The 20,858-nt window shown below is 42.7% G+C and overlaps 1 protein-coding gene across 4 annotated transcripts in view; it reads right to left on the bottom strand.

Annotated features, from left to right (window-relative positions):
* The window catches only part of CPQ (carboxypeptidase Q), a 636,368-nt gene that overhangs the window by 70,417 nt on the left and 545,093 nt on the right, over nucleotides 1-20,858 (bottom strand). For all 4 annotated transcript variants that reach the window (XM_073550429.1, XM_073550430.1, XM_073550431.1 and 1 more), the window contains one exon: nucleotides 16,241-16,332. In XM_073550429.1, coding sequence (XP_073406530.1) covers nucleotides 16,241-16,332 — 92 coding nt within the window. The remainder of the gene's footprint in view (nucleotides 1-16,240; nucleotides 16,333-20,858) is intronic.

Genomic DNA, 20,858 nt, shown 5'->3' with positions numbered 1-20,858 from the left:
AATGCTATTTATCTGCAGATGTAGTGTTAATATGCAGATAAATAACATTACAATGCTGCATAGCCTTACTATAAGTGTGGCTACTGGGAGAAAATTAATTTCTTTCCTTTGGGGAGTTGCCAGCTTTCAGTCATCGGGGCATGTACAGAGCGTCTACAGTCACCACTCACTATATTGTAAGTGACGGCTGTAAGCATGACCTGACACTTTGATTGACAGCCGGCACTGCAGCGCATCTGTACAGAGCGAACTGTCAAATTGCCGTATAGTGAGCGGTGCTGTGTACGATGACTGTAACTGCTCTGTTCACGCCTCCATGACTGAAAGCTGTCAGCTCCCTGAAGGAAAAAAGAAAATTTTCTTCAAAAGCCACACTTTCAATAAGGTCGGGCAGCATTACAATTCTATTTATCTGAATAATAGCCCTTGTGCAGGGTCGCTGGAGCTATATGTGAGGGGAGATGTCTCCCATTACCTGTAAGAGAGGTCCCATTGGAGAGAATTGCCATGGACCTAGAAGGTCCCCTAGTTAAGTCTGCACAGGGGTGTCAGTACATCCTAGTAGTCATGGACTATTTGACCCGGTACCCTGAAGCAGTACTACTAAGGAGTTCTTCGGCCAAGAGTATTGCCCGGGAATTTGTTCATATTTTTGCTAGGTTGGTCTGCCAAAGGAGATTTTGACGGATCAGGGAATCCCCTTCATGAGCAAGGTGATGAAGGAGCTGTGTAAAGTCCTCCAGATTGTCCAGCTGTTAAACTCAGTTTACCATCTGCAGACTGGCGGCCTAGTAGAGCATTTCAATAAGACGTTAAAGGCCATACTCAAGAAGGTCATTGAGAAGGACGACCGAGACTGGGACTATCTACTTTTGTTCCTGCTCTTCTCCATCAGACAATTTCCTCAAGCCTCCACTGGTTTCTATCCATTCGAGATCCTGTGCGGTCGACATCCACTAAGGCTCCAGGACATCGCCAAGGAAACCTGGGAAGCCAAGTTCACACTACAACGGAATGTCATAGAGCATGTCGCCCAGTAGCAGGAGAGGATGGCAAAAATGTCTATCGTGAAGGAGCATCTTCTCCAGGCACAAAAGGCCCAGGCAAGGGTGTATAACCAATCAGCGAGGCTGAGGCAGTTCTAGCCTGGACCACTGTGTGACCACCACTCCATTCACTTTTCTGGAGTCACAGAAAAAGCCATTCTGTGAGTCTCATAATAATGAATGCAAGAGTGTCACTCACACAAAGGGAATTTTGGGACCATCGGTCTTGGGACTAGTGGGGGTTACAGTGATTAGACCAACAGATATGCATTTTTCCTCTATCCTGAGAATAGATGATAAATGTATTTAGTAGTAAAACCCCTTTAACTCATTCCTGACATCCATTGTGTATTTATGGCAAATGTTTCATGAGCATGAACGATGAGCGTATGTTAAGCCCACTCCATACACCGCAGGCGGCAACTGTGTTATGCTGTCAGAACTTGTTTCCAAGGATATATGCACCAGATGGCTGGCTGCCGCGCTGAGGTTTTCCTAGGCGAAGCCGCTTCAGGGAAAAGCTGGCGGTTTTTGTGGTGCCTTTTCAGGTGGACTCCAGGTGGATTCTAGGTGCAATGGCATATGCAATCAGTGCACATACCCTAATGGCAACGATTGAGAGCGTTTGCTCATATAACTGCAGTTTAACCCCTTAGATACTACCAATCAATGTCAGCAGCATTAAGGAATTAGATGCTACGGTATGACCACATGTTCAGCCCAGCGGCACCCTAGAATCTTCCATGTGCTACAGAATTATTATCATTATTATTATGTATGATGGATGCAGGATAACTATTTGTAGCGTGGACTCAGGCACTGAGAGATTGCCGAGTGGTTTCTCAAGCATATGGCCAGATTTATTCCTATGAAAGATCTGAGGGCCTTTAGCTGTCAAGGAAACCCATCAGCACCCTACGAGTACATTGTTGTACGTTGATGGGCAGAAGATGCTTCTCCCTTGTCACTATAGATGCAGCGATCACTATTGACCATAGCATTCAAGCAATTGAAAGGCAGAATTGGAACATTCAATAAATTCCAGGCTTCTGCTGTTAATCACATAGGCACAGCTCCCCTGCCATTGCGATCATGATTTCTGGCAATCCCATAAACTAGGGTTTCTCAAACTTTTTCTATTGGGGCCTAAACAGACAAACCAATATGATATCTGGACCTCCCAATCTGTAGTTCAAAGCCATAATAAAATGAAAACTTTGTCCTAAATTCTACTCTTTTTTTTTACAATAATAAATTCCTAAACGAAATATTGCTGCAGTCATAGAAAGGACTGCACAGCACTTTTATGAAAACTGCTGCCCCTCAACAACAACTAGTATGTGCCCCACAGTTTGAGAACCACTGCCCTAGACAATGAACGGAGTGGCGGCTGAACATGTGCACTTCTGCTCCACTCAAGGCAAGACTCTCTGGATACACAGCCTCAGTCCCAGGATAACTGGTAGTCCCAGCAGTCAGACACCCAGCAATCAGTATTGTGAGATTTCCTCTGACAAATACATGGGGGATAAACATTTTTGAAATACTCCTTTAAGAGTCTATTTTGGCTTTCTATAAGAATAACTTCTTTAAAAATATAAAACTATTAGTGCCTACCAATGCATGGACAACCTATACTCAACCCTGTAGTAATAATGCATTAAAAACTTTGGAGACAGAATTTTTTAGCTGAACTCTGAGCTGGTAATCCTAAATCTCAAGGTAGCATTTTAAGAGATCCAGGGCAGGCATGCAATCCAGTACTCTATTTAATTCCACGTTCTCGTCTGAAGATTAATCTGGTGAATCTTCCATAAACAGATGATGATCTGGATCTAGTATCGGGCTCAGATTATGCTGCAAAATCACAGGATTTCTCCAAATTAGTCATTCCTGCTGCTAACAAAAGTGGCAAACAGTCACTATAGAGTGACCTTTGCCAGGAATAATTAACAGGGGATATTTGCACAGATCAATCCGTCTGACATTAAACAGTCAATGTCTTAAGACAGAAATGACATGGGTGAGAGGTTTAATTACGTGACTCACTGGCTGCGCCACTGGAACTGTCATTAGGGGGATTACACAGTCACATCATAAAATAACAGTGCGCTTGTCCAGGGTTTAGTGTGAGATTTGGCAAAGCGTTTGCACCTAAGACCAGAGCGAATGCACATGCATGACAGCATCGGTCCTAAGTTATCACAAGGTAAGGACAAAACATTTCCTGGATAGGTTTTAAGTAAATGAGAGCGTGTAACAGTCAGTTCACATTAATATGGTATAATAGTGAACACCTAATCTGCCCCTCACAGGCTCTTTTTTTAGTGGGTGCTTGAAGATCTGTCAGTGTCCATGAATATTTCGTTTTTTAACCTTGTTGTAAATGCCGCTGCTCTCTTGAATCTGGCATTGTTTAACTTTTTGTTCCCGCGCCTCTCTGTTCTCGAGATACGGCTCTACCGTGAGTGTAAAGGTAACCTAGTTAGTCAACTGGGTGTGTTCTGCAAGAAACGTCCACAAGGAAGCGTTGAAGAGCATGCCCACTTAGCTTTAAAAAAAAAAAATGTTTTTTATACAGGGAAAAAGAAGCACAGACACAGAAACAAAACAATAACAATGCCAGAGGACAGTGCCAGGTAAAAAAAAAAATATGACAGTTTACAGGTCCTCTTTAAGAGATTACTGAATGCTGATTACCTGTCAGAATACTGAACCTCAGTCAGGAGTAAGACCTGCAGCATAAGAATAAGGCCGGGGTCACACTAGCCGACGCAAAATACGGTCAGTATTTTACATGCGTAATACGGATGAGTGGCCCCTAAACAGTGCTCCGTATGTCATCCGTAATCAAGGTGTGGTCGTGTATTTTGCGCATGTCAGCATCCGTATGTAATCCGTATGGCATCCGTATGGCGAGATTTTCTTGCAGGCTTGCAAAATGGACATATAATGCAGCCCTATGACAGGTTTTATAACAGAAACCAAAGAATAGATATAGACACAAAGAATGCATATGTATATATATATATACACATATATATATATATATGTATTCTATGTGTATATATCTATTCTTTTGTTTCTTTATTAAACCTGTCAGTGTGAGTTTACTGTATAGCGCACTGAATTGCCGGCTTTGCTAAAAGACACCGGGTGCGTATTTCTCGCAGGTCACATGTGTGCTCCGTGTGTAATCCGTATTTTTTGCGCACCCATAGACTTGCATTGGTGTACTACGGCCGTAGTAAGCTGACAATCGCAGCATGCAGCGATTGGCACGGACCGTAGAATACGGATGAGAAATATATGGCTGGTGCGAGTGACCCCATAGAGAATCATTGGTCCGTGTCTAAGGCGTGCTTTTAGCGCCTCTCACTCGTCCGTATTCCTCGCAAGTGTGACCCCGGCCTTATTGTGAACATACCACTAAATACAAAGAGATTTAGATGAAAAATAAGAAATTGAGGGCTCAACAGTCTTCAGATGTTCTATTTGAAAGTTTTCTAGGCATGCTCTGTGACCTGTGCAGAGGTTATTACGCAGGGAGGGAGAGGAGGTGAGCTGTGACTGTCATCTATTATCAATGGTGGTTCCTGTGTAGCTGATACCTTACATTGTTGGGCATGGTTTATACCAGCGCTCTGCATCCTGTTCAAGCTGAGACTGACCCTTCAGGCCAACAGGAAAATCCTCCGGTAGGCCCCTGTGAAGGAGTGCTGATGAGCAGTGCTATTACAATTGATTAACAATTTGCAAAAAAGGTATAATCTACTCATTCATGTAGCAAGATAGCCAAGTTAATATTACATAAAAGCAAAGGTAAATGTGTATACTAAAGTCAGGTTATTTTTACATGTAGCTGACCCAATGAGCCCCAAGAATTAATGTTATTGGTGGGCCTTTGCCAACTCAGTCTGACACTGATCCTGTTACTCTGTTACACATTAGGAATAGAAAAACAGAACTTACGCCTAGGATGGATCCATCACACAACGTACATCATTGATGTCAGATGGCTCCCATTGACTTGTGTTTGTCATTTTCCTTCACTATTTTTTCTATAAAAATTACAGAATCTATCATGGAAAGTCAAACGCACATGAGACTCTAGCCTAATACTGCCTGTGATGATGATGAGATGAGTGATCAATGTCACTTTTTTCTTTAATATTGATAGCGATTTAACAATGTTTAAAATATCACTAAAATATATGTTATAAGTCATAAAACTTATTCCTTCCACAGAAGAAAATTGCATGCCTGTGAATTTTTTGATAAGTTTATCGAGTTAATCTAACATAGGTTTAGTGTTGCATAATTCTACCACCTTTGCCATTCTATACTGTTTCAATGAAAACAAATACTGATATATCAACATGTATTGAAAATGTAAAAAAATTCTTCACATTATATGTTCCTTTTGAAACCTGGTTTTTTTTTTCCAATACCAATGTTTTTTTTTGCTTTTTTTTAAATTTGCGATTATATTGAAACTTCCCCATGGAACTCTCAGAGGACCTTGAGACAAAACTGAGCTGGCATGAAAAGTTTATCCACCGGCTTAGCCGGAGGTGCCAGAGACTGGGCTTCCCGAATCTCCCGTTCCAACATGTTAGAAACACCTGCCGCCACCACCACCCCAGGCTGAAGAATGGAGGATGGAGGTTCCGGGGGGGACACCGGATCTAGACTGCATGACAAGGCATCCGCTCTGACATTTTTGGATCCTGGCCAAAAAGTGATCGAGAAGTTGAATCGGGAAAAAAAAAGTGACCATCTAGCCTGCCTGGGAGTCAACCTTTTAGCTGACTCAATGTAAGCTAGGTTTTTGTGGTCCATAATTACGGTTATAGGATGGACAGCCCCCTCCAAAAAATGCCTCCATTCTTCAAAGGCCAACTTTACGGCCAGAAGTTCTCGATTCCCAACATCATAGTTTCTGTCCGCAGGAGAGAATTTCTTCGAGAAAAAGGCGCAAGGTCTCAAATTGGTCAAAGTGGCGGGTCCCTGGGATAATACCGCCCCCACCCCCACCTCTGAAGCGTCTACCTCGACAACAAAATGGTTCAGACGGGTCCGGTTGAATAAGAACCGGGGCAGACATCAAACATTTTTTCAAAAACTGAAATGCTGCTACCGCTGCGGCTGACCAATTCTTGATATCAGCCCCCTTTTGAGTCATGTCTGTGAGGGGTTTAACCACCTGTGAGAACCCCCTTATAAATTTACGATAATAATTGGCGAACCCTAGGAAACGCTGCAGAGCCTTCAAATCACAAGGTTGAACCCACTCGACAATGGCCTGCACCTTATTAGGATCCATGCGATACCCTTCTGCAGACACAATGAACCCCAGAAACGACAGTTCTTAAACACAAAATAGACATTTTTCAAGTTTAGCAAAGAGACAGTTCTCCCGGAGCCTTTGGAGAACTGCCCGAACATGACCAATGTGAGCCTGTTTATCAGGAGAGTAGATCAGCATGTCATCCAAATATACCACCATAAAACGTCCAATAAAATCAGAGAACACGTAGTTTATGAAATTTTGGAAGACTGCTGGCGCATTGGTCAGACCGAAAGGCATGACCAAATTTTCAAACAACCCTTCAGTAGTGAGAAAAGCAGTTTTCCACTCATCTCCGTCCCGGACTCTGATAAGGTTATACGCTCCCCGTAGATCTAGTTTCGAAAACCACTTAGCTCCGGACAATTGGTTGTATAAATCAGGAATAAGTGGAGGGGTATTCCTCACAGTTCTCTTATTTAACTCACGAAAATCGAGGCATGGGCGTAAACCACCGTCTTTTTTCTTTACAAAAAAGAACCCCGCTGCCACGGGAGAAACAGAAGCACGAATGTGTCCCTTACGGAGACTTTCGGAAATATATTCCTTCAATGCAACCCGTTCTAGACCTGAAAGGTTATACAAGCGGGCTTTGGGCAATTTAGCACCTGGAACCAGGTCAATGGCACAATCAAATGGGCGGTGTGGCGGTAAAACCTCGGCCTCTTTTTCGGAGAAAACGTCCATATAGTCTTTCAGGCACTCCGGAATACCTTCCAGACCCACGGACGACACAGACACAGTAACAAGACATTTCTCAGAACAATAGGGACCCCATTTAACAATGTCCCGAGATTCCCAATTAATCACTGGATTATGCACTTGTAACCAGGGGAACCCCAACACCAGTCCCGCAGGCAGGTTGTCCATAACAAAACATGAAATATGTTACTGGTGCAAGGAACTTACTTTAAGGAGAAACTCTTCTGTACGAAACATAACGCCATTTTTAGCCAGTGGTGTTTTGTCAATGGCAACAATGTGAATAGGAGTCTCCAACCTAACTGTCCCTAACTTACACCTGGATACCAAGTCAGAGTCAATAAAGTTTAGTGACGATCCGCAATCCACAAAGGCAGAAGTGAATGTGGAGACACTCCCACAACAAAGTTCCACTTGCAACAACATTTTTGAAAATGCAGAAAAGGGTACCTGAGAGCCTGGGTGATCTCCATGACAATCACCCAGGCTCAGTCGCTTGTTGGTCTGAGGACAGGAGGGGCAATCCTTTTTCCAATGTCCAGAATCGCCACAGAAAAAACAGCATTTTCCCACGAGTCGTTGTCTTCTTTCTTTCTCTTTGAGGTCGATGGTCTCCAATGTAGGACTGGCTCCCCTTCCTTGGGAGAATAATGGTGTCTCAATCTGCACACTCCCCTCGCCCGTAGCCTGCAATCCATTCGGATGGCCTGTGCCAGACAGGCCTCTACGGAACAAACCACGGAGGTCGGCATCATTCCAGCAGACCTCAGCAGCCCAGCATCTGAACTCTGAACAAAACCACTCGGCTGAGTGTTTCCCCTGGCACACACTCATCACCATGTCCTCAGCCATACGTATCCGATCAGGCTCATCATAAATATGCCCCAGGACCTTAAAAAATGCATCCACAGTCATACGCTCAGGGGCCGTGGTCGGAAGGGAGAAAGCCCAAGCCTGTGGAGCCCCCCTTAACAGAGATATAATGACCCCCACTCTCTGGCTTTCACTACCAGACATGTGTGGTCTCAAAGAAAAAAAAAAGCTTACATCCCTCCTTGAAAACTCTGAATTCCTTTTTATCTCCAGAAAAGGTATCCGGTAACTTCACTGGAGACTCCGGGGAAACTAATGCAATATCCTGAACCCCCGATGAAAAAACCCCCTGCACAGTGTCAGCGATCAGCTGCTGAGACTGAGCCAGGATTCGTTGTTCTCCAAGGAGTTTCTGAGACATCAAAGTTAGGTGCTTAACCTGCTCAGAAAGAGCGTGCATAGGATCCATCACATACACAGGTGAATGGGAGCAGAAAAAAAAAATGGTAATGGTCAGTTATAATGTCAGGATCCTGACAGCGCCGGCATACAGCCCTCGCTGAGCAGGGACTCACCAGTGCTGTAGGGGTCCCAGGGACAGTAACAGCTGGAAAGTACAGACGCACAGGACCTGAACGCTGAAGTATTAGCAAGCAGGCACGGGACCTATGGTCATGTGACCATAAGGGGGCAGGGCTTAGTGTCCTGCTTGCTAAGATGGAAGAACACTCAGAGTCGGGCAAACCAGAGATCATACACAATACGGGTGAATAAGGTACAGGAGGGACAAGCAGATGGGAGGTCAGACGAAGCCAGAGGTCATACACAAGAGGGCGGTGCGGTACAAAAGGGACGAGCAGAGAGCAGTCGAGTCACAAGCAGAGGGTCATACACGAGAGGTAGCGCAGTACCAGAGGGTCAGGCAGAACTCGTAACAGGGACAGAACCAGATCACAACCAAACAAGCCACAAGTTATCAGGCACAAGGCACACGTATACAAGAGGTCACTTAACTCAGCCGAGGGCAGGAGTATAACTGACACCGGAACCAGGTCCAGTGAGCATTCAATAGCCGCCCTCTGCCAGAGAGAGGCAGAAACAATTAACCCCCTGCCTGACCAGGAAGGGCCAAGCGAAACTCCGTCCTGGATCATGACAGATACAAATACACTTACGGAACAAGAGAGTGGGAAATCGAGGCGGTATAGGAAGGGGAAATCAAATTTGAGAGGATAAGGAAAAACACGCAAACCAACTCCACACAGCAATCTCCAGAAAAACTCTGCAACCACCAACTCCAAACACTGAACCTTCTTCTTCACCACCAAAACAGGAAGTAGAACTATCACTGGCAACTTCCAAGTGCCAGTGGCGAGTATATATACCAGAGGGAAGAGGCCAAGACTGAACAGCTGAGATAATTCAGAATGGAGAGCTCCAGGAGATCAACTGAATTGATTAACCCTTGCATTTACCGCAAGGAAACCGGCACTGTTTAATAGGATGGTAAAGCAGTTCTAAAAAGTGCAGGAGTTCATGTAACCAGACACCACAATCTTCTGTTGCGGTATCCCTGTGATAGAGAGACTCTCTTTAAAGTGGTATTTCCACCCTAGACATTAATATCATGTGGATATACCTATACCATAAAAGTCTGATGGTGTTTCTCTATATCCCATCCGGCTTTATGTAACAGCCGTTGCCTGATGCATCCACATAAAGACAGGAGGAGTCAACTTGTTTTATGGGAGTTTCAAAATCAGCCAAGCAGCTGCATCCTTAATTTGAATTTTGACAAATGTATTTTATACAATTTGACAATTTTTGGTGAACTCCATCTGGCATAGTGCTATGGATGTATCTGGGCTTCTTTTTTGTTTGTATAGCACAATATTACCTTTTTATTTTTGTCATTAAATGTACTAGTTTTTAATGTTACATGTTCCACATAAGTTGAAAAAATAAAGATTGATGGTACTCATTGCAAAATCTCCTCATTGGGGGACACAGAAATCAATATTAATTCATTCACTGCAAAAATAGGGTGGGGAGCAAAACCATGACCACCTCCCAAAAAAAAAATCAAAACAGAGGAGGCTGCTGTGTCACCCATTCAAGGCTACGAAAAAGAGATTTTATGGTGTGTAACCACAAATCTTTATTTCTTGGTCGCTTCATTGGGGGATACAGGAACGATTGGATATCCTAAGGCTATCTCTAGAGTTTGAAAACTAATATCAGTACTGCAGAAGGAATAGAAACAATCCATTAGGTTACTACCCAAGCAACTATTACCCTTTTGTTAAGACTTGCATCCATAGACGCAAAGATAAGAGCTCCACAATGATGTGTCCAAAATACCAAGGCCATAGGGAATAGAACATCAGAGACCTTGTCAGGAGTCAAATCCAGCAGCTCTTGTGCACCAGGCGGCAGCTCTTCCCTCTGAGCTATTCAGCTCACTGGACAATTCCTTGCTAAATCAGATACTAGTACCTGTGTTGTTCCTGATTGTCTCCACACTGTGATCTCCTGATTGAACACCCTACTAAAACCTGGAAGTGCACTTCCTTCCTTGCAAGATTATTGAGCTCCCAGCCTTTATCAAGCTTATTTCCACCAGCTGCTTATCCTCAAGATTATACTGCTGCTACCATGTACCGACCTCTGGCTATTCCTGACTACACAACCTGCTTATCCTCCAAACTATACTGCTGCTCCTGTGTACTGACTTCTCATTATTCCTGGCTAAGCTACATGCCGATGTGGCCCCTAGTGGTTGCAATACCACAACTCCAACAAAGGTCAGGACATAACACAACTGAAGGTGTAAGACCCAGGAGGTTTCTACTCTGCAGGGGGAGAGAGCCGTACCCTGGAAGCATTGCCTTGCCTACCCTGGCCTTCCACATTGGCAGATTAAAACTAGAGAACAATGGTAGCTCTAGATGTGGTCTGACCTCTGCCAGAGCATACCATGATGAGCCACAAGCCAGCCAAATGTCCGAACGGAGATGTGAGAGACAGGTAGAGCTGTCAGATTGCGGAAAGACCTCTTTGGGAGATGAAACGAAGTACCTAAAGGAGAGAAATCTCCTCATTAAGGTGAAGAATCATGCTAAGTCGAAAGGAGGGAGCCAAGAGGCAGACCACACTTTCCATGGGAAGGAGAGAGCCTTCGGAGCTTTATCTGAATCAAGGCTAAGCCAGGTCTTCTAATCAGACCCATGCCTGCCTCTTAATGACACTAAGATAAACTGAATAACTGGGTGTCAGCTGCCAAGGTGTAGCTTGGTCAGGAGGAGTCATTTTTTTGTGTTACATGTATTCTTAGTGTCAGTCTCGCAGCAACAACATATTAACCTATGGTTCCTCTGCTCCTCATAAAGTGACTGTGAAAAGAAAATGAGGGACATTGTTATCTTATTTGTAATCACAAATACTTTTCCTACTTTTTAGCCATTTTACAATTTTATTAGACTGTTTTCAGTCGGCTCTATTTCCGGTTGGTGTGTTGTCTGTCTGCTCAACAGTCAGCACAATGATCCAATAATAACTGGTGTTATTATTGTGTACACACCAGTGATCTTTCATTTATACCGATAGTCTGTGTGAACAAAATTGTAGCATGGACTCGGCTTTTTCAGTCCTATACCCGACCACTTTGCAATTTGGAAACGTAAATTCACCTGAGTTTTAGTATAGCCATGTGGATCTAGCCTAAACAAAATGTTCTCTACCCAATAAAGACGCTTATAATAATAATCATACTGTTTCCTCTATGTACACCACATATTTCATGAAAGGTTTGGTAAAGTCCCTCCTTTTCAACTTGTTCAAATCCTTAGTGTCTGGCAGTGTTTTTTCCCTTCTTCCACTGACTTTGGTAAAATTGTGAGTAATAACTTCTGTTCACACCAGTGTTCATCCAACAGCCATCTCTTGTGTATAGCCAGCTTTAGAGTTAGGACCCAACTGTTGACTGCTGTTCTGATTGATCTGGTATCTGCAGAAAGTATCTATATCATCTCTGGTATTAGCTGAAGCTGGAAAGCCTTTTAACATTGACTATACAAAGAATCTAAGTCACCAGTTCTAGAACAGATTGCAATTTAATAAACTATAAATATATAATATATGTCATGGTCAGGCTTCTGCATAGGAGCACAGACCCACTGTGCCATTATTAGATTTAGTTTAGTGCCAAACTTGGGGCAGATAATATGTTGTTCATGAGGGTATAGAAAAGCCAGAGAATCCCCAGACCATGCAATCAAAGTTGTCTTCAATAGTAGTTACTTATTGCCTATTTTTAGAGTTTATTCATCATGTTAGACAGATAGAGCTCAAGAATGGCAGTGATCCAAAGGCAGGATCTGGGTCAAATTCAAATTAGCAAACAAACAACTTCACAAATAAACCAAGTAACTTTGTTGCTCTGACAGAATGTGACAGTTCTGAGAAGGTTCAGATATTAAAAGATATTCAGACATAGACTAAGCACCAACAGTTGACGTGCCTGTCCCTTTAAAAAAAAGACAATTATCCAGCCGGTGACCACACCAATCTCTTGAATAGGGGTCTTGATCTCCTGGGGCTAATCACTGTGGATAGAACTGAATGGATTTGCACGTTGGCATGGAACCTCTGTTCCTCCATTCATGACAACAGGACTCACAAAGATAGCCATCAGTCCCATAGACATCGTGTGGAGCAGCGGTAATGCCAACCATGCTGTTCCATTCAAAAAAGACCTCAATGAAAAGGAATGGGTGATCGGGTCTCAATGCTAGTGATTGGTTGGACTCCCAGTCAAAGGATAGGTGATAAATGTTTATTGTGAGAAAACCTCTTTACATGTTGCTTCTTACTATTGTGAGTCAGTGACCCCTGTTACAGCTAGGGGATGCTGTGTGTTCTCCCCAGGATATGCACGGAGGCGTATTGAGGCTACGAGGATGCATTGCGGTCACAGGCGTAGCTGAGATTGCAATGGTGAAGCAGTGACCAATGTCACAGGTAGGGGTCGCTGTGTTCTCCCCAGGATGTGCATGGAGGCGCATGAAAGCCATAGGTGTGTATGGCAGTCACGGGCATAGCTGTGACTGCAATGCAGACTGATAATAAAAGTAAGTGTTAGTCTTGGACATGTTAGTGTCCAAGGCATAAGTACGGAAAACCTGCTCTGAATGTTGTGTTTGAAGCAGACTGCAGGATAGTAGTTTGTGTAGTCTGTTCCATTCCGGAACAGGGTTTTCAATGTGTCTGGAAGCCACAGGTTTCTTTGATAAATGCCCTGTAAGAAACGGTTAGTGAGATCTGAGTGAGGGTTTAGTGAGTCTCAGGTGTGTCAGGGTCAGAGTGAGGCCTGGCAACCCGCAGTGTACACAGAGATGCAAGTCGTTCACAGTGTCTGGTCTTGGATGTGGACAGTCCTGTGCCCGGAGGTGAACTGGAGGTGGATGTCCTGTGCCCGAAAGAAGACTGGTGTGTGTAACGATTGCAAAACAGGTGGATCTGGTGTCCGACTGCAATCCAGAGGATATCCTGGACTGTGTACGGCTGTGTGAGTAAAGACACTGTGATACAGCGGTGCAAGACACCCACAGGAACTAGTCAGAGGAGGACTAACTTGTGTAGTGCCTGCAACATGTAATGCTGTGTGACTAGAGTCTTGGATACGGCGCATAGACACCGACGAGAACTAGTCAGAGAAAGACCGGCGTGTTTAGTGTCTGTAAAATGAACATTGCCGTATAATATATATTCTGCAAATGATGAAATGGATACTAGTTATATGCACTGAAGTTATATGCACTTGTGTGGTTTGGACATTTAATGCTGTGAGGAAACACATTAAAGGGAATCTGTCACCCCTTTTTTGAGATATCATATAATGATATCATTCAATTGTGTGTCACATAAGGATTCTCTTAGTACTTTTGCTTCCCCCTGATCCCGCACCTTTCATGCATAAATACCTTTTTTATATAGGTTCAGATGTATGTAAACTGCCGCGGTCCGGTCCGATGGGCGGGGCTTATTCACCTGCTCCCTGTCTTGCTCTATGCATTTCTTCTTGCGTAGAGCAAGACAGGGAGGGGGGGAGCAGGTGAATAAGCCCCGCCCATCGGACCGGACCGCGGCAGTTGACATATATCTGAACCGATATAAAAAAGGTATTTATGCATGGAAGGTGCGGGGTCAGGGGGAAGCAAAAGTACTAAGAGCATCCTTATGTGACACACAATTGAATGATATCATTATATGATATCTCAAAAAAAATGGTAACAGATTCCCTTTAAAGAGACTTTTGTGTTTGAATTTTGTGGGTCACTGCCTCTTCACTGCGTACGGTGCTACCGCTGCCTTACCCGATGAAAAACATGAAAGTGGAGTTAAGTCAAGTAGAGGGATTTTAGCTGTAAAAGGCGAAGCTACTGGCATCACCTTATAATAACTCTACACTAAATACAATATTCCATTGGTAACTTTTGTGGGTTCATTGCCTTGGAACCCATTAGAACCCATTGTTTTTATCATGTTCATTTATTCCTACATGAACAGCAAATGAGGAATGATAAAAAAAAACTTAATTAATTTCTGTTAAAAGGGAATCTCTAAGATTGAAACGCTAACATGTCCACATTTGTGCTCGCGCTTACACCATGATTGTGAAGACGTTTGACATTCTGTACATTACGTAGTTAAACTCTTTTCAAAGCGTCTTATAAACAGTCTGTGATTTACAAGAAAACCACTTGCACTTTCATTTCTATGTACATTACATTTCTTAGAAACAACATTTCTTAGAAACAGCAAGTTCCCCCATAACTATTTTTTGCTAATGGACAACATGGTATTAACACCACCCAAAATGTCCGGACAACAACATTCCTACACTGGAAAGATATCTGATACTGCTTCATGCCTTCTTCATGACATTACTCAACTTGAGGTTTATTTAATGAGCTATTATTTTGGGATAATTTCAGTTATTCGTACTGATTTGTGCTCTTTTAACTCCACTGAGCTTCATCAACTGACACATCGTCTCACCAACTTACAGCTCAAACCACTCAAAATCAAAGCAGCTCGTCGAAAAGGAACTTATAATCTAGGAACTCGCAAGACAATGAGGACCCCATGTTGATTGCAAGCTTGTGCATTATGGCCAAAACATTGACCAATATCTCATGTATTTTATATATTTTTCCATCTTTTTTATTGTACATTCTTCTTCATTTTCAGGGTGCAGCTAGGATTTTTAGTGTTGGCTTGAGGAATTGAGGTATCTGTTCTTGTGGGGTGCACTTATATATTGCAGTTTAGCCAACCTGATCTAATAGTATGAGAGTCACTAATAGGCTGTAAGCCAGACACTGTGCACCACACATATCTGTGTGACCGATGCCCTATAAAAGCCTTCTCCGTGTGCATTGATAATAATAGGCAACCACCCTTCCATGAATGATAGGCATGTGAGTGATTGTTTCATCAGTATTTTGCACCTGTGATGTCTGCACCTCTATAATGGGGGCCTTTTGCATCCTGCAGTGCATTAATATTGTAGCTTAATGTTGATAAATATGATTGCCTTATTTCCGTAATGTTTTTTCAATCTACTCAAAGGCTACAGCTACAAGATCAGGAACATAATTGAGTTCAATATTCTTGTAGACAATTTTTAGCTTGAACCATAAATTAATATTTGGGGTGACAACTCATGAGTCATTTACGGTAATTCCTGGTGGCTCAATATCTACAGTAAATGGTCATCAGATGTGTTGGTTTGGTTTTCCAGAGTACCAGAAAATCCTACAGTTTATCCAAACTCCAACCTAGTTGTGGACTCGAAAGATCTAGAAGAAGACAACCCCATTAGGAGATGACCGTTATGTTACTCCACCAACAGGCCATGTTTCAGTATTTCCTTAGTACTGCATAGGTGATGGAATTAATGCTTGAGCAGGTGATGAAATTATCACCTCTGGAATACTAAGGATATCCTAAAAACTTGACCTGTCGGTGGATCTTGAGGACTGGAGTTGAGAAACACTGTACTAGAGACTGATGAGGTCTATTGTATCGTTCGACTGGATCCAAGGAGTACTTCAACCTTGTACATTTATGCCATTTCCACAAGATGTTCCATAAGTAGATGTGGGTCTCTCCAATAGGACCAGCATGTACCTTGAGAGCGGGGATTCATTGATTGCTACTGGCAGTGAAGAGGTGGTCATAATTCTCATATAAATGATCAGGAATTCTGACAATCTCTCCACTAACAACAGCAAGCAACGGGTGCAATATGTAAAAAATGGCTTACCTTGTGCATATCGTAATACTGACTGGACCCAACTCCTCCTTGTTCTTCTCCAGTCCATAGCACAAGACGAATTGTTCTTTTAGGACGAAGACCTGAGAAATTAAAGAAATAATGGATATATTAATAAAATGTTTGGAACCTTTATTTGGGGTGACTGATGTTGGACTCCTGCAGGATGCGATATGAGTAATGTATGACGAGAAAAACTCAGGTTGTCTGTATATGGATGTAATCGATGTGGGCAAAGAGGACTCAGTACTGTAATGCATAATTTAGAGGTTGGTAATGCTTTAGAAAATTAATTTGGTCCACTAGTTTGCAATATCACATTTTGGTGCATGTGTTATACCCACAGTATCTTGGAAGGTATTATCTCTCCCTGCGGGCAGTCAGCTTATGTACAGATTCTTAACGGTAATGCTCTCTGGGAACAGCACTGTGCAAAAGTTTTAGGCAAGTGTGGAAAAATGCTTAAAGTAAGATTGCGTTCAACATTAGCAAAGTTAAAAGTTTGTTTTTATCCATTAACAAAATGCAAAATGAATGAACAAAAGATAAATCTAAATCACATTAATATTTGTCATGGTGCCTTTTGCCTTCATAACTTCTTCTAGGTACTCTTGCACACAGTTTTTGAAGGAACGCGGCAGGCAAGTTGTACCAAACATCTTGGAGAACCACAGATCTGTGGATGTTGGCTTGTGCAGAAACTTAATGTAATTCCACAGAGGTTTGATGATGTTGAGATCAGGGCTCTATAGGGGTCATATCATTACTTTGAGGACTCCTTGTTTTTCTTTCCACTAATAACATTAATCACATTGGCTATATGTTTGGGTTCATTGTCCTACTGCAGAATAAATTTGGAGATAACCAGATGCCTCCCTGATGGTGTTGTATGAGGTCACCAAAAATGGGCAACAAGAATGAATGTTGACACATCGGAGACTTAGTGCAGCAGATGAAAGACACATTATGCTTACTTCCCTTTAAAATGATCAGATGTCCAGCATTGTCATAAATTAAGAACGACCCGATGAAGTCTTCATGGAAAAATTTTGGCAAAAAAGTCATATTTTCGACATGGAAACAAGGCCATGCGACTCAACTATGCACAAAAACATAGGACCCGTGGTGCAGAAAAATGGCAGCAAGAGCTTTACACTGATGAGTTAAAAGGTAAAATATTTGGTTATATCAGAAAGCAGTTCAGAAGATCTGTGAGTACTTCTCCAAGATGTTTGGAACAACTTCCCTGCTGTGTTCTTTCAAAAATGTGTACCTAAAAGAATTGACGCTGTTTTGAAGGTAAAAGGTGGTCATTTGCTGTGCGCAACAAATTATCAAAGTACATGTGTAAGCTCAGATATCAGTAACACTGCAAGCACATAAATAGTGGCACGATTTGATACACATAACTAGAGCCACTAATGTACAAGTATATGGCATTACTTAATTTTAGATGTACATATATTATCCATAATGAGAATGTGTGAAATCTGTATCGGTGCCTGCTCTTCCTGTCTCTGTTTCTGTCACCAGGCGGCAATGGCGAGGTGACAACTCAGGTTCTGCATTCTCTGAGACATGTAGTTCCATCCATCCTAGAGTTATCTTTTACCAGTATTTGCTTTCTCTTGTACAGCTTGGGTGGGACTACAAGCTATTTAAGCTCCTAAAAGCCTGCTCTCCACTGCCAGTTATAAATAAACTAGCTCCAGTTAACGTCTTAGTATCATGCTTCACAATAGCCATTTGCGATTTTAACCTCATCTCATTTTTTGACTACTCTCTTGCCTTACGATTTTGTCCCTGTACTGACCTCCTGCTTCTAACCCAGCTACCAAACCATTCTTCTTTCCAGCTTGCACCACCGACCAGCAGCTATCTCCATAGCCCCAGCGTAAGGGTCCCTGTTAAGTCCCGTTCTCTGTATAGGAGTTAAAGGGTGAAGGACAGGGAAAACCCTGGGATCTGGAAAACGAAGTAGCTATTCCCAAACCTGTTCGTGGTCATACCCTATATCTGCAGGTAATAGTGTTTTCTTTCACGTATCAGGTTCTTTTAAGTGGTTTGCCAAATTATGTGTTTTCAGAAGTTCACTGCTTCTCTGCTGCCTAGCTTATTGCTTGCTGGGGGGATGGTGAGCTTCTGATGATTGATAGTTCAGACGAAACAGCATGGTTGAGCCACTTGCCTGAACTGTGTGCTCTTCGATGCTGAAAGCGGAGGCAGCTTTGTCTCTACAGCATCAGCAATCCTGCCTGCTTCAGAACAGTACTCACAAACTCTATAGCAAAGAGCTAGTATGCGCTGCACTCCTTTTTTAGCCACCTCTGATGAAGTGCAGCAGTGGTCGATAATGTAGGCAGTAAACGATACAATTAAAAATTACTCCATTCTTGAGAAATGAAAGTTTTATGTAATAAGAAATAAATTGCAAAGTTGTTTGTTTTTACAAGCACTTTGCAATTTTACCCATTTAAGAAGTTGAAACAACCCTTAGTGGGCAGCTGACATTTATCAGCCAGGGCTGGGGTTTATTCCCAGTCTGACGTCGGTTTTATGTGCCGAGCCGTGGCTGATAGTAGATAAGTAGAGATGGATGGATCCTTGGATGTTCGGGTCTGGCAGTTTTGACCGAACAGTTGAAAAAAGTTTGGGGTTCGGGTACCAAAACATTATCCGGACCCAAACACGAACCCCATTCACTTGAATGGGGGGCCCGAACATCCAGTGTTTGCCATGCTGTCACGTTCATGACAGTGCAGCAAACACTGCTTCTGGTCAGCTGTAAAATCAAATGACAGCGTGAGCCCACACCTGTGATCGGAGGTAAAAAAAAAAAGAAATAAAAAAAAGGCATGGTTTCCCCTGTATTTTTGTTAACCAGCCAGACAAAACTGACAGCTGTGGGTTGCAACTCTCAGCTGTCAGCATTAGCAAAGCTGGTTATCAAGAATGGAGGGGTCCCCATGCTATTTTTTAAATTAAATAATTTAAAAAATGGTGTTGGTCTCCCCCATATTTGACAACCAGCCAAGCTAAAGCAGACAGCTGGGGGATGGTATTGTTAGGCTGGTAAGGGGCCATGGATATTGCCCACTTCCCAGGGTAAAAATAGCAGCCTGGAGACGCAAGGGTCTGCTGCCTGCTTTCGCTGTTATTGGCAGCAGACTTAGGCTGATGGGAGCAGCAGTCCCATCAGTCGAGGCCAGTGACCGGAGGTAAACATTATACCTCCGATAATAGCTGCGGGCTCATGCTGTCATTTGATAGCGAGGCAACAGCACCTGTCTACCGGTGGTAATGATTTTACCACTGATTAGAAGCAGTGTTTGCTGCGCTGTCATGGATATGACAGTGTGACAAATACCCAGTGTTCGGGGGGCCGAACCTGAACAGTAACAAGGACTTACTTGTGAAGTCCGTGTCCGGTGTCCGTGCCCGAACAATAGGTGTTCGGTGTGGACGCTGAACTTCACTGCTTGGGTTCGCCCATCTCTATAGATACAGTGTATGGCCTAGGATGATACTATGCAAAGGCCCTGGTCAGGATTTCTGCAAAGTCAATTTACTCCTCAGCACCCTGAAGAGAAAAACATTCTCCTGAAATACAATATGTAATAATGAGATCCTCATGTGTCTCAATGGTGGAAAGAATTAAGCTTGTAAAGGAAAAATGTCTGCCCTTTGCCCCTTTACAATGGAATGTAAAGCATGACATGTAATAGCAAGATTCTACATTTTTTAACAAGGACATTTCTTATTTGATGTTTTCAAGGCGCCACTGAAGTTTTATATCAAGGTAACAGGTCAATTTTAATTAAAACATCGCCAACCAAATGGCCTGATACTTTATCTTATATCTACAAAGCAGTATAGTGTGTGTTGCTTTTTGGATAGTGGTCGCTTGGTATTGAGACAAATGGAAAGATGGAAGACGCTGGGGTTCACCAAAGGGCAAGAATAGAGCGCCTTTGAAGGAGGCATGGTAAATATTCAGTTATAAATAATAACAGACCCTACGGCCATAACATGTGGAATAACAGTATGATGGAAATGGTGCTGTATAAATCTTCAGGACTTATGGAACATAATAGACGGCATTTTTCCTAGACGCTCAACATTTTTGCGCTAATGAATGATGAAAGGTATTTCTTTGCTTTAACCATTGTTGGAAATAAAGACATACTTGAAGTATCTTAGAGACCGCAGTAAGAAGATATATGTTATCGCAGGCTCCCCTGAACCGAGCTCCATGTTGGGCGCACATAACAGTATTTTGAACTAAGCCGACACATGCAGGTAATGATCCAACGCACAATGAAATGTTGTTCTATCCTGTGGACAATATATGGACGTATGAGCATAATGGGAGCAGCAGGTTACGGAAACGGAGGATTCCAAGCACAATGCGGCATGGACGGCAAAGAAATACTGCCGTTAAATGCACAATACACATTTCTAAATGAACCACAAAATATCATTTTAGGTCTATTGGACAAAGAAATGATGAGTAGAGTAAATGTAATGTCATGTTATGCTATATGTACATAATTGTCTCTATCTTGAAGAACTGTTTCTTAAAGGGAACGATGGCTTTTCAAATGGAAGG

Source organism: Dendrobates tinctorius, unplaced genomic scaffold (genome assembly GCF_039654945.1).
Source record: "Dendrobates tinctorius isolate UK_male_01 unplaced genomic scaffold, ASM3965494v1 ptg000165l, whole genome shotgun sequence".
In the NCBI taxonomy this organism is placed as follows: domain Eukaryota; kingdom Metazoa; phylum Chordata; class Amphibia; order Anura; family Dendrobatidae; genus Dendrobates; species Dendrobates tinctorius.
The sequence above is the reverse complement of the archived record's forward strand: the minus strand, read 5'-3'. Positions and strand labels throughout refer to the sequence as shown.